Genomic DNA, 22,770 nt, shown 5'->3' with positions numbered 1-22,770 from the left:
AGCAAGAACCATTAAGCTGAAGTTTACTTTTAACTGCATCATTATAAGCCCTTACTGCTTGAGGCTAGAACAGAGTAAAAAGATGGGCTAGAAAAAAAGTGAAGTAAAAATAATTGCTTTTTTCTTTCTTCATCCCTCAGAGATCGCTGAGAAATGACAAAGTAGCATAAATGCAGTGTAGAGAGCAATGGGTGAAAATGAGAGACAGGAAAGCTGATGTAAAGCATAGTCCCTTTCAACCAACCAACCAACCATAGCTCTTAAGCTGGTCAGTTACAAACAAAACTTGTTCTCAAGTGTGTCTCCAAAGATCTTCTGAGCACCCTGTGAAAAGCCCATCAGGCATGTCCACCTCATGGGAGGAGCCAAGAGGTTCACGGACACTGAGGCACTTGGCACACGGTTTATTGGTGCTAAGGACCAGAGCTAGGAACTTACAGCCCAAGGTTCCTTGCTGAGCAGCCAACTTACCTACAGGAAAAGTGTGCATCCAGCGCCTTCTGTTGGATGTGAGCTTCATGGGCATTCTTGAGGGGGCAAAAGGGTTAATCAGCGCTCTCTGAGGTGTGTATCCACCAGGTCGAACATGCAGCATGGACTCTGCACTGCCCACATGAAACCTTCCTGGTGCACTAGAGTCCCGCTGTGGTGGTTCTATCATGTTCTCCAGGACATCTGCTGGCAATCACGGAATTGAACAGAAAGACAAAGCACAAACCCACAAAGAAATCAGAATTAAGTATGAGTCAAGACTAGCAAAAATCTAGGACATCATAAATACCAGAAAATTAGTAAAATTGTGAAACTATAAATGCTTAGATTTGCTTATTTTTTCAAATATTTTGGAGACCTGACCCAGTGAAGACACACATAAACTAAATGGATTTCCATATTTTGGGGGGCATTGGGGAGATGATGAGGGTGGTGGTGATACATGCCTATGAACACTGAGTTGGATGCAATGAGTAACGATAGGTCTTGGGAATGGAGTGAATATATTCTCTATGTGGGCAAAAAAATAATAATAAATATTTGAGCCAACTGTTATAGCAAAGTCCTTTAGTCACAGTATTTGGGAGACAGAGACAGGCAGATCTGAGTTCAAGGCCAGCCTGATCTACATAGTGAGTTACAGGCTGTCCAAGGCTGCATAGTAAGACCTGCCAAAATAGGCAGGCAGGCAGGCAGGCAGACAGACAGATAAACAGAAGAAAGCTATGTTTGGTGAATAGACTGGGTCACTAGACCCTCTTGATTTTGAGCAGGCAAAGCTAGAATCCCTCTCCATTTGCACTGAAACCAAATGACACAAGTTGTAGCCAAAAGAACATGCATATTTAGCCCATTCAAGTACTAGACAACAGCTATCTACAAGCGTCATCTCCATTATCTTTTCCTCTTCCATGGCAACTTTGGAAAGCAACGTTGAAGATGATGGTACGGGATAAAAGGAATACTGAGTTCCTCAATGATTAAGAGGCTCCCCGCATTGAGCCTGTGTACTGAGAGAGTTATACACAATTACATGTCTTTGTGTGAAACTGAAGAAATGTTCCTAAGGAAAAAGAACAAAGAATGTGTTCATGCTTGGCCAGGCAAGGAAATATTATATTTAGATTCAATCTGTCCTGTGCAATAGCCTATAACAGAAATGGAGGCAGCAAGCTATATAACCTGATCTAAGGAGCTAAGAACTGAAACCCATGGGAACCAAGTCCCTTTTTGTGCACCCCATATTCAGGAACCAACTATGCTGATTAGAAAGTGGCATCAAGGAGGGCTGGAGAGATGGCTTAGCAGCTAAGAGCACTGTCTACTTTTCCAGGGGACCAGATTCAATTCCCAGTGCCCAAATGGCAGCTCCCAAATGGTAACTCCAGTCCCAGGGGATTTGACACCCTCACATAGACATGCATGCAGGAAAAACACCAATGTGCATGGGATAAATAAACATTTTTTAAAATGGCATCAAGGAATGTTTTAACCTATAATCTATAATCTTAGCACTTGGTAGGTTGAGGCAGAAGGATCATCTGAGTTTGGGGCCAGCACAGGTTACAATGTGACCCTGTTTTAAAAAGGAAGAGAATAAAGAATTCCTAGGAAGATGGCTCAGTGTTGACCTACAAGTATGCAGACCTGAGTTTGGATCTCTGTGACCAACATGTTCAGGGGCATATGCTTGTAATCCTAGCAATAAAGAGATGGACAGTAAAGACAGGTACCTGGAGCTACTGGTCAACTAGCCTAGCTTACTTGGCAAAGTTCAGGCTAATCAAAAGCCATGCTTTTTCATTTTATTTATTGACACAGAGTGTGGGGGTTTGAGTGTAAAAGTACACATGTGGAGACCAAAGGCAAATCCCTTGGAGTTGGTTCTCTCCTTTCATGCTTATTTGAGTTGTAGGAATAGAATTCAGGACACCAGGCTTGTACAGAAATTCCTTTACTAGCTGAGCCATCTTGCCAGTCCCCAAAACACAAGTTTCAAACAAAAAGTGGAAGGAACTTGAAGAACAAAATCCAAGGTCGTCTTCTGACCTCCACACATGAATTCCCATGTACCCACAAAGTTGTTCTCTAAATATACAACCCATTCACACGTAAGTTCTAAATAAATGTTTCCATTCCCTTTGTCTAATACCTAGCATGAAACCTTCTAATCATTGTAATATTTCACCTTTGAGTAATATTCTAATTTTGCATAAATTATAGAATAGTCAAATCACCACAAAAATCCTGTCACTAGACAGAGGGGTGTATGTGTGTAATTCCAATATCATGAGGTGTAGTAGGCAGGAAAACAGCCAACTAAAAGACCAGTCTGAGCCGGGCAATGGTGGCATACACCTTTAATCCCAGTACTTGGGAGGCAGAGGCAGGTGGATCGTTGAGTTCAAGGTCAGAATAGTCTACAGATGGAGTTCCAGGACAGCCAGGACTGTTTCACTGAGAAACCCTGTCTCAAAAAAAAAAAAAAAAAAAAAAAAAAAGAAAGAACATATTGTGGTGGGAACAGGAAACCAAAAGTTCATCTATGGACAGAATTAGAACTTCCAATGGATTACCTCAACTTCCCCAGTCAATTTCTGCTGGATGTGTGCAAGCCTTTGCTTTGATGATGGTACCCTTGTTTGTTCTCTTAATCAGATTACTCCAGCAGTTTGATGGATGTTGTAAATTAATGAATCAGTGCTTTGATTTATCAAGTAAGAAATATGGCCTAGTTAATTATTATGGAAATGAAAGCGGAAACTCAGCAGGATAGGATGGTGTACATCTATAATCCCAGCACTAAGGAGGTTAAGGCAGGAGGATTGCTGTAAATTCAAGGCTAACCCCAGGAATAGTAAAATGAGATTGTCTCAAAAAGGGGCCAATAAGTTGGCTCAGCAGGTGAAGACACTTGCCACTAAGTTTGTTTTCCAAACTCACATTGTGGAAGGATACAAGTGAATGTGAAGCCAGTCTAGACTATATGAAACCTTGTCTCAAAAGAGCAAGAAAGAACATTTTAAAACATCATTCTTTGCATAGAAAATGTAAAATTTAAGTTAATATAGGTGACATAGGTTATACTCTCTAATTATGTAAATAAATACCTGCTTCTGTCTCTTTTGAAATTCCAAGCTTTCAGTTAATTGAAAAAAAAACCTAATCATCAAAAATATTCATAGGCCGTAGGCATAGCTTCATGACTCCTAACTGACAAATGTGTCCTGTTTAAAGTCCCACAAGATCAAAGTTTCCCCTGTTAATATACTGTGTCCTGGAAAACTTTCTTTCCTATTAGGGCTCCTTCCAGAGCAGAAGGGAACAATTCTGCATATAACATTCTTAAGGCTATAAACACAAATGAGGACGGATATGTTTCCCATCTACATACTCTTTTTTTAAAGATTTATTTAATGTATACAGTATTCTGCCTGCATGTATGCCTGCATGACAGAAGAGGGTGCCAGACTCATTACAGATGGTTGTGAGCCACATTGTGGTGCTGGGAATTGAACTCAGGACCTCTGGAAGAGCAATTAGTGCTCTTAACAGCTGAGCCATCTCTCCAACCCCCATCTACATATTCTTAGGTAATGATATTATGGAGGACAATGGTTAATGGAGGGGATGGCTCTAACGAGTGGCACAAGGGAGGCTCTTTGTCTTGTCTTGCTGTACTGGGGATATAACTTAGATTTCTGCAAGCCGGGCAATCGCTCTATCACTGAATTGCATTCCCAAAAACTTAACCTTTTGGGTTTTCCTTTTAAGAGAATGCTTCTTCATTGCTCAGGCTGGGCTTGAACCACCAATTGGCCAGAGAGGTACTGAACTTGTGACCCTCCTGCCTCAGCCTCCCCAGGAGCTGGGATTATGGACTGTGCCACCAGGCCTAGCTATAGATGTCCAGGCAAGATAAATTTTTTATGTGATTAAAAACACATAAAACATATGAGTGCAGGTGTAAATGAATACACTCTGTAAATTATAGCAATGTTAAGTTCTTAGTTTTGATATTGCTCTAGTCATATACAGTGCCACCATTAGGAAGAGCAAAAGATGCAAACCCTTCCTGTAAACCTTTTAGTATTTCCCATGAATTCAAACTTGCTTCAAGAATAAAAGGTGTTTTTGGTTTTGTTTTGTTTTGCACTGCCTGGCAAAAATAAAAAGGGGTTTTTAAGTCTATTTTATTGTCTTTCTTATATTTTTTTTGAGACAAGATCTCAACTTTGTAGCCCTAGATAACATTGAATTCACTCTGTAGACCAGGATGACCTAGAACATACACAGATCCACATGACTCTACAGGGATTTAAGGTATACGCCACTATGCCTGGCTGGTTGTGCTTTGTTTTTGTGTTTTGTTTTAAAGATGTATTTATGCTGGGCAGTGTTGGTGCAGGCCTTTAATCCCAGCACTCGGAAGGCAGAGGCAGGTGGATCACTGTGAGTTCAAGACAAGCCTGATCTCTGTGAGTTCGAGGCCAGGCTGGACCAACCACCTCCAAAACAATACAGAGAAACCCTGTCTCATAAAACCAAAAAAAAAAAAAAAAAAAAAAAAGACAAGCCTGGTCTACAAGAGCTAGTTCCAGGACAGCCTCCAAAACCACAGAGAAACCCTATCTCAAACCACCTCCCCCCCCCCAAAAAAAAACAAGGTATACTTATTTATCACGTACAGAGTTTTCTGTCTGCATGTATGCCTGAAGAGGGCACCAGATCTCATTATAGATGGTTGTAAGTCACCATGTGATTGTTGGGAATTGAACTCAGGACCTTGGGAAGAGCAGCCAGTGCTCTTAACTTCTGAGCTGTCTTTCCAGCACCCATGCATTCTTTTCAAGTCAGAAGAACCCATAAACTTTAGTTGAGTTGCAGCTGTATAAACAGGGTAAGGAGGAGCAGCACCTGTGTTCCCTAGTATTTGACAGATTAAGAAAGAAGAGGAGCTGGAGAGATGGCTCAGTCATTAATAACACTAACTGCTCTTGTAGAGGACCCTGGTTTGTTCCATAGCACCTCACATCAGGAAGTTCACAGTGCCTGTAAATCCAGCCTGCATCCAGTATCTCTTACCTCTGCAAGCACATACCCACACGGATAAATAAAACTTAAACACAGGAAGTGACCAGAGGCACAGATCAGGTCTCAGAAGTGGTAAAAGGAAACCCCTGAAACAGCACAAGGAGCACGCTAAGGAGACAGACAAGGAAAACAAGGCTTTCAAGTTGAAAACGACAGGAGCAGAAGAAACTCAGAAGCTAACCGTCAAGGCCCCAGGAAAGGGCAGCAGCCTCAGGAGCAATTAAGAAATCTGGCAAAAACCAGGTTATGGTGGCACACTCCTTTAATCCCAGAACTGGGGAGGAGAGGCAGGTGGATCTCTTCAGTTTGAGCCCAGCCTGGTCTACAAAATGAGTTCCAGGACAGTCAGGCCTTTAAGAAAAACACTGTTTCAAAAAATCAAAAGAAAGAAATGAGGAAAGAAAGAAATCTGGCAAAATTAAGCTGTTCCTTGTACCCGAGATGATAATGACCCTCTTTCATTCCTGTTTAAACACATGAATTTCTGCTATAACATCTTTTGCCACTAACAGGTAGCTAGAATAAAGTATTATTCTGGAATCTGTTGTACAGTGTAATAAATTTTATACAATGGCTCATTGTCTCTAGTTTTCATTTCATTTAGCTACTCTTACATCAACTGTGAATTTTTGTTTTTTATTTTTGTTTCCCAATACAGGGTTTTTCTGTGTAGCTCTGGCTGACCTGGAACTCACTCTGTAGACCAGGCTGGCCTTGAACTCAGAGATTCACCTGCCTCTGCCTCCCGAGTACAGGGATCAATGATATGAGCCACCACCACCACATGACTGAACTATGAGTTTGAAGTAAACCCAGTCTAGAGTCCCACCAGAACCTGTTGCTTTATCTTTGTTATACTCTAAAGTCCCTATTACCTTGAATTAAGCCAACTTTAAAACAAACAAACAGGTTCTTACTGTGTGTTACTTGTAGCTTTAGTTGGCCTGGTACTCACTAAGTAGACCATGCTGGCCTTCAACTCCCAGAAATCCACAACCCCAGTGACAGAACTAAAGGTTCACTACTACTCCCAGCTAGACCAATTCATTTAAAAGGCTAAAAAATTAAATAAAAATTAAGCATAATAAAATCAGAGAGGGACAGAGAATATATGTCATGTCTGGGTGTTTATGAGACTGATTTCAATAATCTTTCCATCTGCCCCACTATGGATATTAAATCTTTTATATAGAAGGATAGTGTTTGCATATAACCTATACATATACTTCAAATAATTCTATAATACTTAAAACAACTAATACAACATAAATACCATGTAAATATTTACTATATTATTTAAGAAATGACAATAAGGATAAGAGTATGATTATATTCTGTATGAACTCTTTGTGTGTGTGTAGTGTTTTGCCTACATGTATGTCTAAGTACCACATACATGCTGGGTGCCTTCAGAGATCAGAACAGGGCACTGAATTCCCCTGCACCTGGGATATAGATGAGGTCAGGTCGTGAGCCATCATACGGGTGCTGGGTATCAAATCTGAGTTTTTTCGCAAGAGCAACAACTGCTCTTAACTAATGAGCCAACTCTCCAGCCCAGTACAAATATTTTAAAATATATATTTTTTCAACCCAAATTTTTTTTCATTTAATGTATATATACAAAAATCCATGGATTTAAATATGAACTGGGCCTGGTGACATGGTTTATAACTGCAACTAACTCTGAAGACTGAGGCAGGAGGATGGCAGGCTCAAGGACTATCTATGCTATAGGGAGAGTTCAAGAACAGCCTGGGCAACTTGGTGAAACCCTGCCTCAAAATTAAAAAATGCAAGAAGAGCTGGGATATAACTCAGCAGTATGGCACTTGCTTTGAGTTTAATCTCCATTACTGCAAAGAAAAAGGCATAAATATGCAAAGTCAATACAGAGGACACAGCTATTTTAAGTATGGCACAAATTGAGATGAGAAAATAACAAATTTTGACCCTAGGTCTAAAAAGACTCTGTAGATGATGTACTAAAGATTAGAGACAAAAATAGTATAATACATATGCAATACCTAATATAATTTGTACCCATTTTCTGGCATGGAAATAACTAAAATATGAGACTTATATCCCATTCCAATACCTTGTTACTCCCATGCCACAGACTGAAAAGAAACTGTGCCCAGACCTCCCCAGTCTCTGTCTGTGCTTCAGCGCTCTGACCTCGGGTGCTGGTGTAGCCCAACGAGCTGCTGACTTCATACTGGTGCAGGTGGGGGTTAGGGATCATCAGGATGTTGGTGCTCTTGCCCAGGGAGCTGTCATCAGAAGCCTGGCTCCTCACTTCCTCAGTGGGCAGTGCACGGCTTGGTAGGGAAGGGCTGGATGAGACATCACAGGAACTGGCACTTTTGCGATTATGATTCTCCTGCTCTCTCACAGACCTGACACGAAAGAGACGACAAAGACACTTCAACTCTGAGTTAAAATATCAACGAGGGCCAGGCGGTGGTGGTGCATGCCTTTAATCCCAGCACTCAGGAGGCAGAGGCAGGCAGATCTCTGTGAGTTGAAATCCAGCCTGGTCTGCAAAGCAAGTTCCAGGACAGGCTCCAAAGCTACACAGAGAAACTCTGTCTCAAAAAACCAAACAAACAAAATCAATGATGATCATCAGCTACATATACTCAGAAAACCAATATTAAAACTCTTAAAGTGGGAAATATTGCTAGCTTAAACAAAGTCAGATTTCACCTCGGGGGGGGGGGGGGGGGAGTCATGGTGACTTATATGCAAACCTGATAATTCAGAGGCTGAGGCAGGAGGATCATCCTAGGCTACAGTGAATCAAAACAAGAAAAGAATCTTTTTGAAAAAAAAGTATTTTATTATTTTAGCTATGTGTATGCGTCAGTGTGGCTGAAAGGTATGTGCATGTGATTGCAGATGCCTACATTGGACCCTCCTAGAACTGGAGTTATAGGAAATTGTGATAGGGCCAATGTTGGGGCTGGGAACTCAACTCAGGTCCTCAGAAGAGCAGTATGTGCTCTCAACTAATGGCCCATCTCTCCAGACCATACAAAAATGAATACTGAGTTGGGCTGAAGAGATAGACAAAGTTCCATTCCTATCACCCATATCAGTGGGTTCACAACAGTCTGTGAGATCCAATCCCCTCTTCTGTCCTTATCAGGCACTTCATGTGAAGACAGTTAAAATAAATTATTTTTTTAAATGTATCCTGAGTAATACAGCATTTGCTACTGTTCCGGAGGACCTGAATTTACTTCTCAGCATCAACCAGGCTGCTTACAACCACCTGTTGTAACTCCAGATCCTGGAAATCCAATGCAGTGTTCTGGCCACTGTGGGTACCTGCTCACACTGTGGCAAACAAACACACATATCAACACAATACGAATAAATAAAAAGTTAAAATAAATCTAAAAAAAGAGACAGAAACAAATAAAAATCGCTAAGAAAAGCCCCCGAATAGCTATGACTGAGTCCCCTAAATAGCACCAGATGTCAGCCTAGGGCAGTGTGAGCTATGGAGCAAGATCCTGTCTCAGGGAAACAAATAAGCCAGGCTTGTTAGTACAGGCTTATAATCCCACCCACTCCAAAGGCTGAGGCTTGAAAACTGCAAGTTCAAAGCTAATCTGAGCTACAAGCTACAGTAAGTTCAAAGTCAGCCTGGGTGGTTCACTGAGATGCCATCTCAAAACATAAGGGAGTTTAGCATGCCTGAAGCCCTAAGTTCAATTCTAATATGGGGAAAATAAAACAAAATCTAAACTCAGAAAAAAAATACAAGACTACTAAGAAAATAAAATATAAGGGCTGGAAAAATAACTCAGTGGGTTTAATTCCCAGCATCCACATGCTGGCTCATAACTGTCTATAACACCAGTCCTAAGGGATCTGATACCTTCTGGGTTCCTGAGCACAGACACATACCTGATATATAGGCATGCATGCAGGTAACACATTCATACACATACAAACTTTCAAAAATGTTTTAAAATTTTAAAAATATATAACTTGGAGTAGCTCAATGCTGGGGTTAAAGGTGTGTGCCACCACATTGGCTATTTAGTTTTTAATTATGAGTACATGTGTGTTTCTGTATGTGGTTGTGTGTATGTGACTGCCTTTTTTTTGGGGGGGGGGTTTTGACAAGATTTCTCTGTGTAGCCTTGGCTGTCCTGGAACCAGGCTGGCCTCTAACTCACAAAGATCCACCTGCCTCTGCCTCTGCCTCTGCCTCCTGAGTGCTGGATTAAAGGTGTGTGCCACCACCATCTGGCCTGCTCCAAGTGCATCTTAAGAAAACTACACAAGATCCAAAAATGAACAGGTTGTTAAATATATCACAATTAGAAACTGTTAATTGGCCAAAATGACACAGAACAAATTTAAAGAGTGGGAGTTAAAGAAAGAAAACCTCTGTTTGTAGAAAAACAAATTTAAAGGATCAATATTAGTGCTGGCTGAGGAAGAGCCTGTGCTTTGTGAATTTCATTTCCTGGCTAAAATATGTACCTTGAGACAATACTTCACGACAAAACAGACTCAAGAGTCTGCAAATAGAATTCCCAATGATCTCTATAACATAGCTTTCCTGAGGCTAATTTTAATTTAAAATTCCTTTAAAAATTTTTAAATGATTTTTTGCTGGGCGGTGGCAGCCCACGCCTTTAATCCCAGCACTCGGGAGGCAGAAGCAGGCAGATCTCTGTGAGTTCGAGACCAACCTGGTCTACAAGAACTAGTTCCAGGACAGCCTCCAAAGCCACAGAGAAACCCTGTCTGAAAAAAACAAAACAAAGCTGTTGCGGAAGTCTTATGTCAATAAAGTACTGTTGAGCCAATAGGAATCTAGATAGGTGGGACTAGGAGTCCAGGAGGATTCTGGGAAGGAGAAACACAGGAGAGTTCGAGATGTAACCGCCATGGGGTAGGAAGCCCGGAACTATTCTCCGGTAAGAGAAATACTTAGATTAACAATTATGGGGTAATTACTTAAGTCTGAGCTAGCCAGTAAGAAACAAGCAAGGCCAAAAGCTTCATAATTAATACAGCGTCTTGTGTGTTATTTGGGGACTACAATGCGGCAGAGCCCAGGCAACTGGCGGGGGGGGCACCAAAGCGGCTAGCAAAGAAAAAGCTTCTCTTAACACAAAGCAATTTAAATGATTTTTAATGTATGTAAATATTCTGCCTGCATATGTGTAGGTGCACATGTTTGCCTGGTGTCCATGAAGGTCAGAAGAAAGCTTTGGAGCTCCCAGAATTCTGGAGTTCTAGATGCTAGGAACCGAACCTGGGTTCTCTGAAAGAGTAACAAGTGCTCTTAAGCACTGAGCAATCCCTGCAGCCCCAATTTAAACATTTTTAAGGTTGCTTTCATAAAGGTCCCTCAGGTTTTCTTTTTGCTTTAATATAAACATATAAAAAATATGGAAGACTTAATGAATTTGCACAGAGGCTATGCTAATCTTCTCTGTATTGTTCCAATTTAGTTTATGTGCTGCCAAAGCAAGCACCTCTCAGGTTTTCTTAACCAATCTATTTTCTCTGAAATACAGCCTTACTATATATTTGAGGCTTACTATATATTTGCCTATAGAATGCTAGGGTACAGACCTGTGCCACATGACTGACCCCTAAGTCATGAACCCTCAAAGTAATCTGACAGAAAACCTGCATGTGGCGAGGCGCTGAGCCCGGGATGGACCAGGCAGCCTGAAAACTTGAGCATCATAGGCATCATAATCTACTTGGATGGGAAGGGTGTTCTCAGATTCCTTTGGAGTCCCAAGAGCTGTAAAACACAAATAATACAATTAAAACACATTCCTAACAGATACCTATAGAAATATCTATTGGATGCCTATAGAGATGAACTATAGGAGGCCATCAAAATCTGCAAGGCACAGGTGATTATCTACCAGGGAAAAGATGGACTAATAACCCAGCCATCAGGTTAAGACTGAATGATATAAATGTCATTAAAATAGGATAGCAGTAGCTTGGCATGGTGGCGAATGCCTTTAATCCCAGCATTCAGGAAACAGAGGCAGGTGAACCTCTGTGAGTTTGAGGCCATCCTGGTCTACAAAGTGAGTTCCAGAACAGCTAGGGCTGTTATACACATAAGACATGTTTCAAAAAACCAAAGCAAACAAAAAAGTATAGCAGGTAAAGAAAGGCAGTGTTCAGCGCTGAAGTCCACGCAGCCCTGTCTGAAATGCCACCTGAGCTGAATATCCTCTGTGCTTTACTATTCCTCACTGGACCCACTCACTGCAGCCAACAAGGAATGTAGGTGTATTGACCTTTATGTGAACCTTCTTATGACACTTCCCATTATTTTGTTGCCAAAATTAGCTGATTATTTTTAAAAGTGATGAAAAAACATCTCAAAAATACTCACATGTATCACGGCCATTTTTGGTTTTCTCAGAAGCAGGCTGAAAAATTAAATAAATATTTTATCACTCCTCTGATAGAACCAAACTTAACACAGTATGCTATGTTACCTGATAGATGGCCCAGCTATCAGGTAACTTGTGAAAAATGGGTGTGAACATTTGATACCTGCCTATCACAGTGTCAAGCGCTGCTAAATCATTTAGTTTCCCCCTTGTATCTTATTCTCACAACCTTATCCAGGTGGGGCATGGACGCCATTTCCTTCCTGCTGGGGATTGAACCTGGGACCTTGTACATATTTAGTAAAGCTACAGTCCCAGCTTCTCCATAAAGTTTCAACATAAAAATGTTTAAACCTTATTTATGACCCTAGACAGGGAAGAAGGGAGATAACAGTACTTCAAGATCAGAATAAACAAACAGTTGTGTGTAGCTCGAAAATTGTTCAAACTGGGAAAACATACCTTCTTTCCTGCCAGTTTTATCCGTGGAGTAAAACTGTTACAAAAGAGCTGGCTTTTGGATGTGTAGAAACTGTTAAAAAAAAAAAAGTCATTAATCTATAGCTTATTTTTTTTATTTTTATGTACATTTTGGTGTTGCACTTGGGAGGCAGAGGCAGGAGGATCTCTGTGAGTTCGAGGCCAGCCCGGTCTACAGAGCGAGTTTCAGGACAGACTCCAAAACAATACAGAAAAACCCTGTCTTGAAAAGCTCCCCCACCCCCTACCCTCCACTCCCGCAAAAAAAAAAAAAAAAAAAAAAAGACAGGGCTTCTCAGTGTAGCCCTGGCTGTCCACAAACTCATATCTGCCTACCTAATTCTAAGTGCTAGAATTAAAGGTGTGCTCGACTATGCCCAGCTTCTTTAATGTAAACCTTAAAACTGCAGTCCCAAGTAAGATCAGCTTGCCTGTGCCTGGCTTTGTTTTAGGTTCACAGATCTTCCCAATTCTAGCTAGTGAGATGGCTCAGCTGGTAAAAGCACTGTGAAAACCTGACACTGTGATCTTCAGCAACCTCTGATAGAAGGAGAAAATGAATTTTCAAAAGCTGTTCTCTGATCTCCACACACCCCTGCACACGCACACACACACACACCACACACCACATACACACATACATAAAAGTAATTTATTATTATAAAGCCAAGCACAGTTGTAAATGCTTTTCATAATAGCAGTCTGGAGGCAGAGGCAAGTGGACCTCTATGAATTAAGATGTCAGCCCATCTAAATAGCAAGTTCTCAGCCAGCCTAGGATACACAGTGAGACTTTTCTCAAATAACAATGGTAATAGTATTAATAATATAATAATAGTAAAATTTTGTGGGAACACCAGACCTTGAGCAGAGACCCACTTCCCCTTCTGCCTGGGAGTAGGCAGCTGTAAGACAATGTTTAGTAAAAACATGTTTACTAAAAACGATACAATAAGTTCCTGGAAAAGGCCTTCCCATGGAAACCGCCCTGACCTCGACCTTGTCCAAAGACTAACCGCACCTTCAAAAACCCACACACATCCACCTCTGGGGTCAGAGCAGAACCAGCCAGGATAGAGGAGAGAGCAGAAGCTTCTCTGGTGGGAGCTTTTCTTAGGGGGTTTTCTTGAACCTTTTTGGAGCCTGTTTAAAGTTTTCTTTACATCGTTGAACAAGTCTCTGTGTTGTCAATCCCTGACACCCTCCGCACGTTCTCGGACACAGGCCGCGCAGCAGACGTGACAAAATTTAAATTCCAACTTCAATATTAGCAAGATTTCTGAAAGGGGTAAACTAAACTCAAAGGCTTCACTTCTAATAATTTAGAAATAAAGGGACCAGACCCTCACTCAGCCCCCTGCTTTAGTAGCCATGATAGGCTACAGAAAAGACACATAGGCCTCTGACACAAGGAAACTCCAGAACCCCTCACCCAACCTAGATGCTTGGTTCCTGGGAACTGTTTGGCCACAAAAGAAATTCCAGGGGGACCAAAACCTCCCCTGTAGTCTCCAGTATATATTTCTGAAAACTGCTGGTATCTATGTACAACAGGCCACCTGCAAGTAACAAGACAATGCCATAGAAATCACAGAATGTTCCCTTTCAGCACTGACCAATGAAAATAATTGGTACACAGGTATTTCATGCCAAAATATGACTTTGAGAAATTCTCCTGATTGTTCCCAAATGTCAACCAATCAGAAACCAACCCATACCTACTGATGTAATCCTGTAACTTTTGTCCATAAAACCTAGCAGTAGACAGGGAACTTCACTCCCTCTGGAGGCTGCTGTGTCAGCTTGCCAGAAGGGGTCCCTGTCATGATTGGATGAACAATCATTAAACCTTGCTTTTGCAATTTGGTGGGTCTTCCTAGTGGTCTCTGAGACTTTGCAACTTGGGCACAACAACTTCTACTATTGCTCTGGCCTTTTCTCCTCATACACCGCATGCTCACTGTTTAGCCTGCACTAGTCCTAACTGCTAACAGATCAGAGTGTTCTATTTCAGGGACAAATCTCTTTATATCAGAGTACTTTCTCTCTCTCACAGAGATCCGCCTGCCTCTGCCTCCCGAGTGCTGGCTGGGATTCAAGGCCTGCGCCACCACTGCCCTGCTGTATCAAATACTTACATCCTGATGTTTAGTGTAATGTTAGAGCCACAAGAAGTTCTTAATATTCACTCACTGATCTGGACTTAGTTAAACAAAACAAAAAATGTTTTTTTAAAAAAAGGGGACAAAAGTTAGTACTCAAGAAAAGATAGCAGAAACCATTAAATCCCACCCCTCTAAAAATAATCTTAATACCTTCACGTCATAAACCCATGTTAGCTGGAGACCAGCCAAGTGCTGAGTGAACACACAAAAACTGTGCCACCTTTCCATGCTTCAGGAACCCTTTTGTATTCTCTTATTCTCTTTTCTCAGTCATAAACTTACAATAATGTAAGTTTAAACTAACTATAAACAAAAATAAAAATAAAAACAAAGCCAGATGTGGTGGGACACCCTTTTCATCACAGAGAATGTGGATCTTTGTGAATTCAAGGCCAGTCTAGTCTTAGTGAGTTCTAGGTCAGCCAGAGCTATAAAATGAAACCCTGCGTAGCAAAAACAAAAGAATAAAAACAGCAGGACCTGCAGATAAGTGACAGGCCATGGGAACAGCTTTATGGTACACTAAATACGTAAGAAAACAAGAGTATCACCTGTACCTGCCATTGGATCTGGAGTACAGACAACCCCTGGGATTTGGCTTCCCCCAGTGGTATAAAGGACAGAACTAAGTAGAAGTTGCTATTTTCTTCCCAGACATCAGGAGTAAAGGATATGAGTGAAACCCTGACGTGGAGGCAGATGTCCATTATTCTAGCACTTGGAAGGCTGAGGCAGGAGTGCTATAGTTTTAGGCCAGCCTAGGGCACACAGCAATATCTCTTATATTCTAAAAGACTGGAACTTCTGCTGGATCTCTCAACCACAGTTAACAGTTCACCTTGAAGACATTTATAATTGACTTTAAGAGAACAATGTATCAGGGGCATGGTGGTGTATGTCTTTAATCTCAGAGGAAGTTTTAGGTCAGTCAGGGAGGGAGGGGGAGAGGGAAAGAAGAGGAGGGAGGGGGAGGAGGAGAGAGTACAAGAGGGAGAGAGAGCACACAATGGGTCAAACAAACTTACTTGCCTTGTTATTTCCCATGTATGTAATCAACCTTTATAAGCTACACTATAAATTATGCACTCTTCCTTGCCGCGACCCATAAATAATGCACATGTATATATGTGTTATATTAATAAATGCTGGAAACAGCAAATACAAAACAAATGAATATCCACCATAAATGCTGAAGACAACATACAGACATTGCTTGATAGCTTTTGACTGCTTGTTATCTGTGTCAGTGGGGCTCAGTGACATAATCCCTTATAAAATTCTGTTAAAGATTTCTGTAAAGTACCACTCATTCCTTCCCCATGTGATGTGTTCTGTGCTATTCAATGAAAGAGCAAGAAAAGTCCTTTGTTAGGGACACAAAGAGACACACACAAGGAGATTCACAAGATGATATTCAGGCAGGCAGAGATTAAGGCTGATACAACAGACTAAGAGAAAAATAGAGAATTCAAATCTGGGCTCAATATCAATTAAATTACACCAAATGGAAGTGCTTTTTAATTTCTTTTTCTTAATGAAACACTGACATATTTTGGGTATTCTAAGGCTATTATTAATGTGTTCAAAATGACAGACATGCACTCATACAAACACACATGCAAACATTCCACAGAAATGAGTTATAAAGTAATGTGAGACAGAAAAATTGATTTCTATTAAGTTGAATTGTGAAATTGCTATTTTTCAGGGACACAACCAATCTAATATCACAATTTTCATTGGGGTTTCAGGGTTCTTTTTTTTGCAAGGCTCACAATGAATTGTGAGAAACAGGTCTCAGTCCTTCCAAATTCTCAGATTTAAAAGTCCTTCACATAAGGTCCTATCATACATCATAATGGAAACCAATGTAGGATGAAAAAATAAAGCGGTAATTTGGCAATCTTCTAAGTTACTATAAAGTAAAATTTGAGAAGAACTGAAGAACTTTAATTGGAATTCATGTATTTCTAAGAATTCTACAGCTACTTTTACATTTCCTGATGATGGAGAAGGAAAGGCTGCCAACCAGTGTGGAACTTGTCTCCTGAAAAGAGATTTCAAACAGTTCTAACAATCTGTCAGACCACCTTCCAGGATGAGACTAAAACCCAGACGATGATGGTCAGTGGTGAGCAGGGACACACCTGGACTAACACTAGTACATCCTTGGTCCTCTATTTAAATTCTGATCTCACCTCAGGACGCTTTGTCTCTTCCCAGTGCTTCTATACTCAATCAATCTTTTTCTGCTTTCTACATTTTTCCCCCTCAAAGCTAAAGACCAAAACAGGGGCTGGACAGATGGATCAGGGATTAAGAGTATTGGCTACTTTTCCAGAGACCCCAGGTGTGATTCCTAGCTCCCATATGCTGGCTCACAATCTGTAACTTCAGTTTCAGGAGACCCAATGCCTTCTTCTGACCTCTGGGGACCTGGGAACGCAAGACAAGCATGTGGTGCACATACATGAGGCAAGAGACCCAGATAAATAAAGTCTTTTTTAAGTATGATATCAGTGCTAGATGTGATGGTTTATAGCTTTAATGATAGCATTGTTGAGGCAGAACAAGCAACAGTTTGAGACTAGCTTGTCTACACAGCAAGACACTGCCTCAAAAAAAAGCACAATCTATCTCTCTCTCTCTCTCATTTTTTTTTTGAGACAGGTCTCTGTGTACCCTGGCTTTCCTGGAAGTTGGCTCTATAGACCAGGCTGGCCTTGAACTCACAGAGATCTGCCTATCTCTGCCTCCCGAGTACTGGGATTAAAGGGACGCACCACTGCCCAGCTTACATTTTTTTATAAAAACCAGCCATTTGATATTTTATTGAGTCTGAGAAGGGATATTCACTGAACAGGATGATTGTAATGGGCCCACATACCCTTACAGAGATGGCTAATCAAGTAAGACTTGCTCAGTTCTGGTTCTTCACCATCAACAATTACAGTACCAATAGGAACACAGCTTGTGACAAAGATAAAAGACACACACACAAGGCTAACATCTGTATTTATAATGAGTTTCCAAGCTGGTCTCTGGTAATATATTTGCAATGTAAATGCTGTAGAAGCCAGGACCAGCAGATTACTCAGTGTTAGGTAAAGGTGCTTGCTAACAAGCCTGATGACCTGAGTTTGACCCCCAGGAAATACATGATGGAAGGAAGGAGAGCACCAAACATTACAGATTGTCCTCTGACCTCCACCAGTGTGCCATAGCATGTGCAGACATATACACATGCACACAGACACATAAATAATAAGTGTACTAATAATTTTTAAGACATACGCTATAGAAGGTTCTATTGAGCTGGAGGCATAAGCCAAGCAGTCTGACCCTCACGGAGCCCAGCCCATGACAAACAACACAAAAAACAGAAAGCGCCAGAGAAAAAGTGTCTGCCAGCCACTGGGAAGGAGTCACAGAGGAGAGGGGTTGGCGCTGGAAGGAAAGCGCCTGTAAGGAAATGGCAGGCAGAGGCCCTCTAGCTTGAAAAAAAAAAAGCCCAGACCTGAGAGTGTCTGTCACCCATAGCAAGGAAGGGAAATGGTGGCAGGAGAGGAGGGTGCAGGAGTCAACCACATCAGTCCTTGTCAAGCTCTCTTGGAGAATTGAATCAAACACATATAGAGAAGAACACTAGTACTTTTGTTTGTTTGTTTGTTTCTTGAGAGTCAAACTAAGAATATTAAAACTGTCTTGCTACCCAGGAATAAAATGAAAAGAAAGAAAATAAGAAATGATCCTCAGGGTTAGGACAAAGCTGTGCAGAGCAATTGCCTACTGTGCATAAAGCCCTAGGTGCAGGCTGGAGAGATAGTTCAATGGTTAAGAGGACTTGAGTCTGGTTCCCATCATCACCCACAACAGGCTGCTCCCAACCACTTATAACTCTAGCTCCAGATGACCCGACACTTTAGTCTGGCCTTTCTGAGCACCCATATTTGTGTGCATATATGGTATATGAACATATAGAAGTAAAAGTAAATATTAAAAAAATTTTTTAAAAACCCAACAATTCCTAGTATAGCCAAGTAACCAATAAAATAAATAAATAAACAAACAAGTAAATAAACAAGGCATATTTGGGTGGTTCACAATATGATCCCAGCATTCAGGAGGCTGAGGCAGGTCTGCCATGAGTTTGAGGCTGGGCCACAAAGAGAAACCATCTCAAAAAAGCAAAACAAAGCAACAGACTTAAAGAGCCAATACCAAGGAAAGTATTTAAAACATTCACTTCCACTTGAGATGACACCCACCTGTGGTTTATCCAGTGAGGAATATTATAATCATCGCCTAGCCGAGAATCCCTCGGAACACTCCGGTTGTGCAGCTGCCAGGAGAAAAGCCAGGGCACAGGTAAGCTAAAAAGCAAGCTGGCTACGAACTGCTCCAACTTTTCTGTTTTTAATTATTCCTCAACTGGTCTTTCAGAAGGAAATCTAGATTCTATTACCTTAAATAATGGCACAGCATGTAAAGGCTGCTCTCCCATACAGACTAAGTCCACACCAATTCCTAAAAAGGGAAGGGCAAAGAGAGGCAGGTGAGGAGGACAACAGCAGAGGTAAGTATTCCAGTCCATTAATGATATTACTGAACACAGTCTGAGGCAAAGCTGACTTGTTGTGCTGCAATTTATAAACTCATCATTGCTCCCTACACAGGAAAGAAATACATGCATTTCCTGTTTCCTCTACTGTGCTTTAAGGTAGACAGTGATTACCCAAAACACCTATAAAAAGAGAAGACCTTCACTATTCAATTCTAGTGACATTCCCTGATCACCTTGCAAAGCCCTTCATAATCTAAGAAGACAATGAAAACTCCACAGTTCTAGGACAAAGGATGATGTTAACACAGGGAGACAGTAGAAACCAAAGACTGTTACCATTATCAATCATACGCTGCTTGGTCAAGATCATGAGTAGTCGATCCACTTCAAAAACACCCACGCCAGGTGTGATCACCACAGACATCTGCCCAGTTCGGTCAAAGTTGCGGTTGATGTAGTGCTTGTCAAACACTTTAAAGAAAACAAAAATCCCCTGTGATGATGTCACTGGTTCCCAGGAAGCAGCACAGGGAAGCTGCTCTGTGCTTTCAAGGCACTCTGCACACTCCAACCACACTGACTGACCTGAGTTTACCATAAACACCTTTCCCTGCTGCTTTAGCAATGCCTTAAAAACAAGACAGTCACTTTACCCTTTGTAAGTCACCCTCACTGGTGACCAAGAGTTGCCCGTACAGCCTGTACGCGCTTAATTTTTGTGTCATAGACGTACATCATCCATCAATGAGTCTACACTGAAACTCCAAGAATCAAATGTGGTACTCCATACTTATGTATTTACTGTGTATACACTCAAGTGCCAAAGCGCACACGGAGAAGCCAGAGGACTTGTGAGGGTCTGCTCTCTCCTTCCACCATGTAGAATCCAAGGGCCTGAAATCAGCTCATCAGCCTGACAGACAGGCAGCTCTGTCCGTGAGTCCTCTTACCAGCCCTTGTAGGAGTGAACCCCACAAAGCTACCCGCCCAACAGGGCGGGGTCAAGGTAGAGATAAAAGGTAGTGAAAGGAAAAGGGGCCTCTCTCTTTTCTCCTGGAAGCCAGCCACGCTTCTAACTCCTGGTATGTGCGACTCTCTCTCTCCCTGATAAATAAATATATTGTTTTTTCCTATATAGCCTCGATTATCGTTATATCTGGTACCAGGAGTGGGGTTCGAACCCACGCAGACATACGTCGCCCTCAAATATCTACTTACAACAATATTTAAGGAAGTGGACCAAGAGCTTTACAAGATATAGATTTAGTTTTTATTCCTGAACTAATCATGAGAAATCCTTGAAATTTAAATATGGCAAAAGGAGCAGTAATTCTGCATTCTAGAATTCCCTAGCACCTAGATACAGACTCGTGGGAAGGTGATGCAGTAAAGTGAAAACATCAGCACTCTCACCGCCAGCAAGCGCTGCCAATGGCTACCTGGAGCTGGGCTTATCATAGTTTTCCCACTAGAAAGCAGAATTCCAAATACAGCAGAGATAGGGTCACTGGGGATGGAATGTGGCTCCAGGAATTCCTACTACTTGTTTCTCTAAGCCACATTCCCTGAAAAGGGCTGCCTGAATCTTTAACGTTAAATTTCCACAAGTCTGAGAAGAAACCACGCCACAGTCGGTAACTGGCTCTTCTTATAACAGGACTGATGGCAGGTGCCTTGTTTTTACTTAGTATGCCCTTCTCTACTTGAATTCTAAGCATACAGCACCTGCTGTGGTTTTGTTTAATTTTTTATTACATTGTGTGTGTGTGTGTGTGTGTGTGTGTGTGTGTGTGTGTGTGTGTGTGTGTAGGTGTGTGAGTGCCACTGTGTGTATGCCCGAATTATTTTTCTCCTTCTAATATCTCAGGGAACAAACCCAAGTCCTCAACTTGGTATCAGGCAACTTTACTCACTAAGTCACCTCATTGACCCTATGTTTTTGTTTTTGATAGACAGGGTCTCTCTAAGTAGTTCACTTTCTCCATATCCCTCATGCTTTTGATCCTCCTACCGAAGGCTCCACACTCAAGTGTATATGTGTTTTCTTTTAAAAAGCAGATTTAAAATTTAAAAATGTACCTAAAATCAGCTGAGGGATGATATGAGAAATAAAAAGATAGTCTAGTAAAACAAGCAGCCAGGCAGGAGTCCTCCCAGCTCTGTGCTGAAAGAGGCCAACTAGAACACTAAGCCGATAACCCAACAGAAGGCCCATGAGCCAAAGAGCACTCACTCCCTACCACCATCCAATCAGAATGCACTACTTAGAGCTAATTTGAAGTAGATGGGAAGAAGGCCTCCAGGTCTGGGGCTTTGGGCACCAGCAATGGGCTGTCTATGGCCACATGGGAAGCAAGAGGTCAGCTTTGTGTATTCTTACTCACCATTAAAAGACAAGTTGATGGCCTCTAGGTAGTTTCCTTGTGCTGAGGTAGAATTGTCTCCTTGAGGAAAGCCCCCTGAAGCAAAAGATACAAGGAAAAACATTTCATGAAAGAGGAACTCTTAAAAAACAAACAGGAAGGTGCCAGATGGTGTTGGTGACACACACCTTTAATCCCTCCCAGGACTCAGGAGGCAGAGGTGTGTGTGGATATCTGAGTTTCAGGCCTCCTAGTCTACAGAGACAGTCAGGGCTACACAGAGAAACCCTCTAGAGACCCCTCCCCCCCCCAAAAAAAAAAACCAACAAAAGAAAGAAAGAAAGAAATTCTATCTCACAACACTGTGTTAGGGACAGTGTAGGAACTGACCACGTATATAAGGAACAACTTGATCCACCTGAAAATAAAGACCTGACCAGAAGCAGGTTCTATCTACAGCAACACAGAGGCATGAACACTCCTGCTTCTGTGTCCAGCCTCCGTCCCACACTCCAGTCCCCCACTGCACCTCCGCACATGGATGTAGTACCTGCCTGTTCCAGTCGCACCAACACTGGATATTGGATGAAGAGTTTTTTAATGGTCACAAGGAGCGAAGTCCACTCTTCCCTTCTCTCATTCTGAGCTACCACTCTGAAAGGAATATTATCATAAAGAGAAACCAAGCACTTACTGCATACATGTTATCATGTTCATTACAAAGTTTCAAGGAAGGAGAAAAATGTGGTTAGTAAGTAATAAGCAGGGGATGAAGGGATGAACATGTCTACGATTCAAGAACTGAGGACTAAGGTCCTTGTGTTCAAGGACTGAATACAAGTTCAAGGCTGGACTAGTGAACATAGTGAGTTTCAGTTCAGACAAGTCAGGGTTACTCAGTCAAAAACAAAACAACAGCTGGCGATGGTGGCGTACGCCTTTAATCCCAGTACTTGGATTGCAGTGGCAGGTGGATCTCTGTGAGTTCAAGACCAGCCTGGTCTACAAAGCAAGTTCCAGGACAAAAACCAAACCAAACAAACAAACAAAAAGTACTAACAAGCTAGGTGTGGTGTCAAAAGTCTTTGATTCCAGTACAGCAAAGGCAGAAGGATCTCTGAATTATAGGCCAACCTGGTCCAGCACTGACAGAAAAGCCAGACAATAGGTATGTCTATCTTTAACCCCAGTGGTAGGGGAACAACAGATAGGTG

The 22,770-nt window shown here is 41.6% G+C and overlaps 1 protein-coding gene and 1 pseudogene across 10 annotated transcripts in view; both read right to left on the bottom strand.

Moving 5' to 3' along the window:
• The window catches only part of Depdc5 (DEP domain containing 5, GATOR1 subcomplex subunit), a 119,186-nt gene that overhangs the window by 69,349 nt on the left and 27,067 nt on the right, over window positions 1-22,770 (bottom strand). For all 10 annotated transcript variants that reach the window (XM_040746870.1, XM_040746869.1, XM_040746871.1 and 7 more), the window contains exons 13-22: window positions 22,107-22,210; window positions 21,578-21,652; window positions 19,530-19,664; window positions 19,095-19,156; window positions 18,898-18,971; window positions 12,447-12,516; window positions 11,984-12,020; window positions 11,251-11,371; window positions 7,765-7,985; window positions 472-675 (exon numbers count right to left, since the gene is read on the bottom strand). In XM_040746870.1, coding sequence (XP_040602804.1) covers window positions 472-675; window positions 7,765-7,985; window positions 11,251-11,371; window positions 11,984-12,020; window positions 12,447-12,516; window positions 18,898-18,971; window positions 19,095-19,156; window positions 19,530-19,664; window positions 21,578-21,652; window positions 22,107-22,210 — 1,103 coding nt within the window. The remainder of the gene's footprint in view (window positions 1-471; window positions 676-7,764; window positions 7,986-11,250; window positions 11,372-11,983; window positions 12,021-12,446; window positions 12,517-18,897; window positions 18,972-19,094; window positions 19,157-19,529; window positions 19,665-21,577; window positions 21,653-22,106; window positions 22,211-22,770) is intronic.
• LOC121140994 lies at window positions 11,001-11,093 on the bottom strand (annotated as a pseudogene).

This window comes from Mesocricetus auratus, unplaced genomic scaffold (genome assembly GCF_017639785.1).
Source record: "Mesocricetus auratus isolate SY011 unplaced genomic scaffold, BCM_Maur_2.0 Super-Scaffold_100006, whole genome shotgun sequence".
NCBI classification, from domain to species: Eukaryota; Metazoa; Chordata; class Mammalia; order Rodentia; family Cricetidae; genus Mesocricetus; species Mesocricetus auratus.
This window is presented reverse-complemented; position numbering and strand designations above follow the sequence as displayed.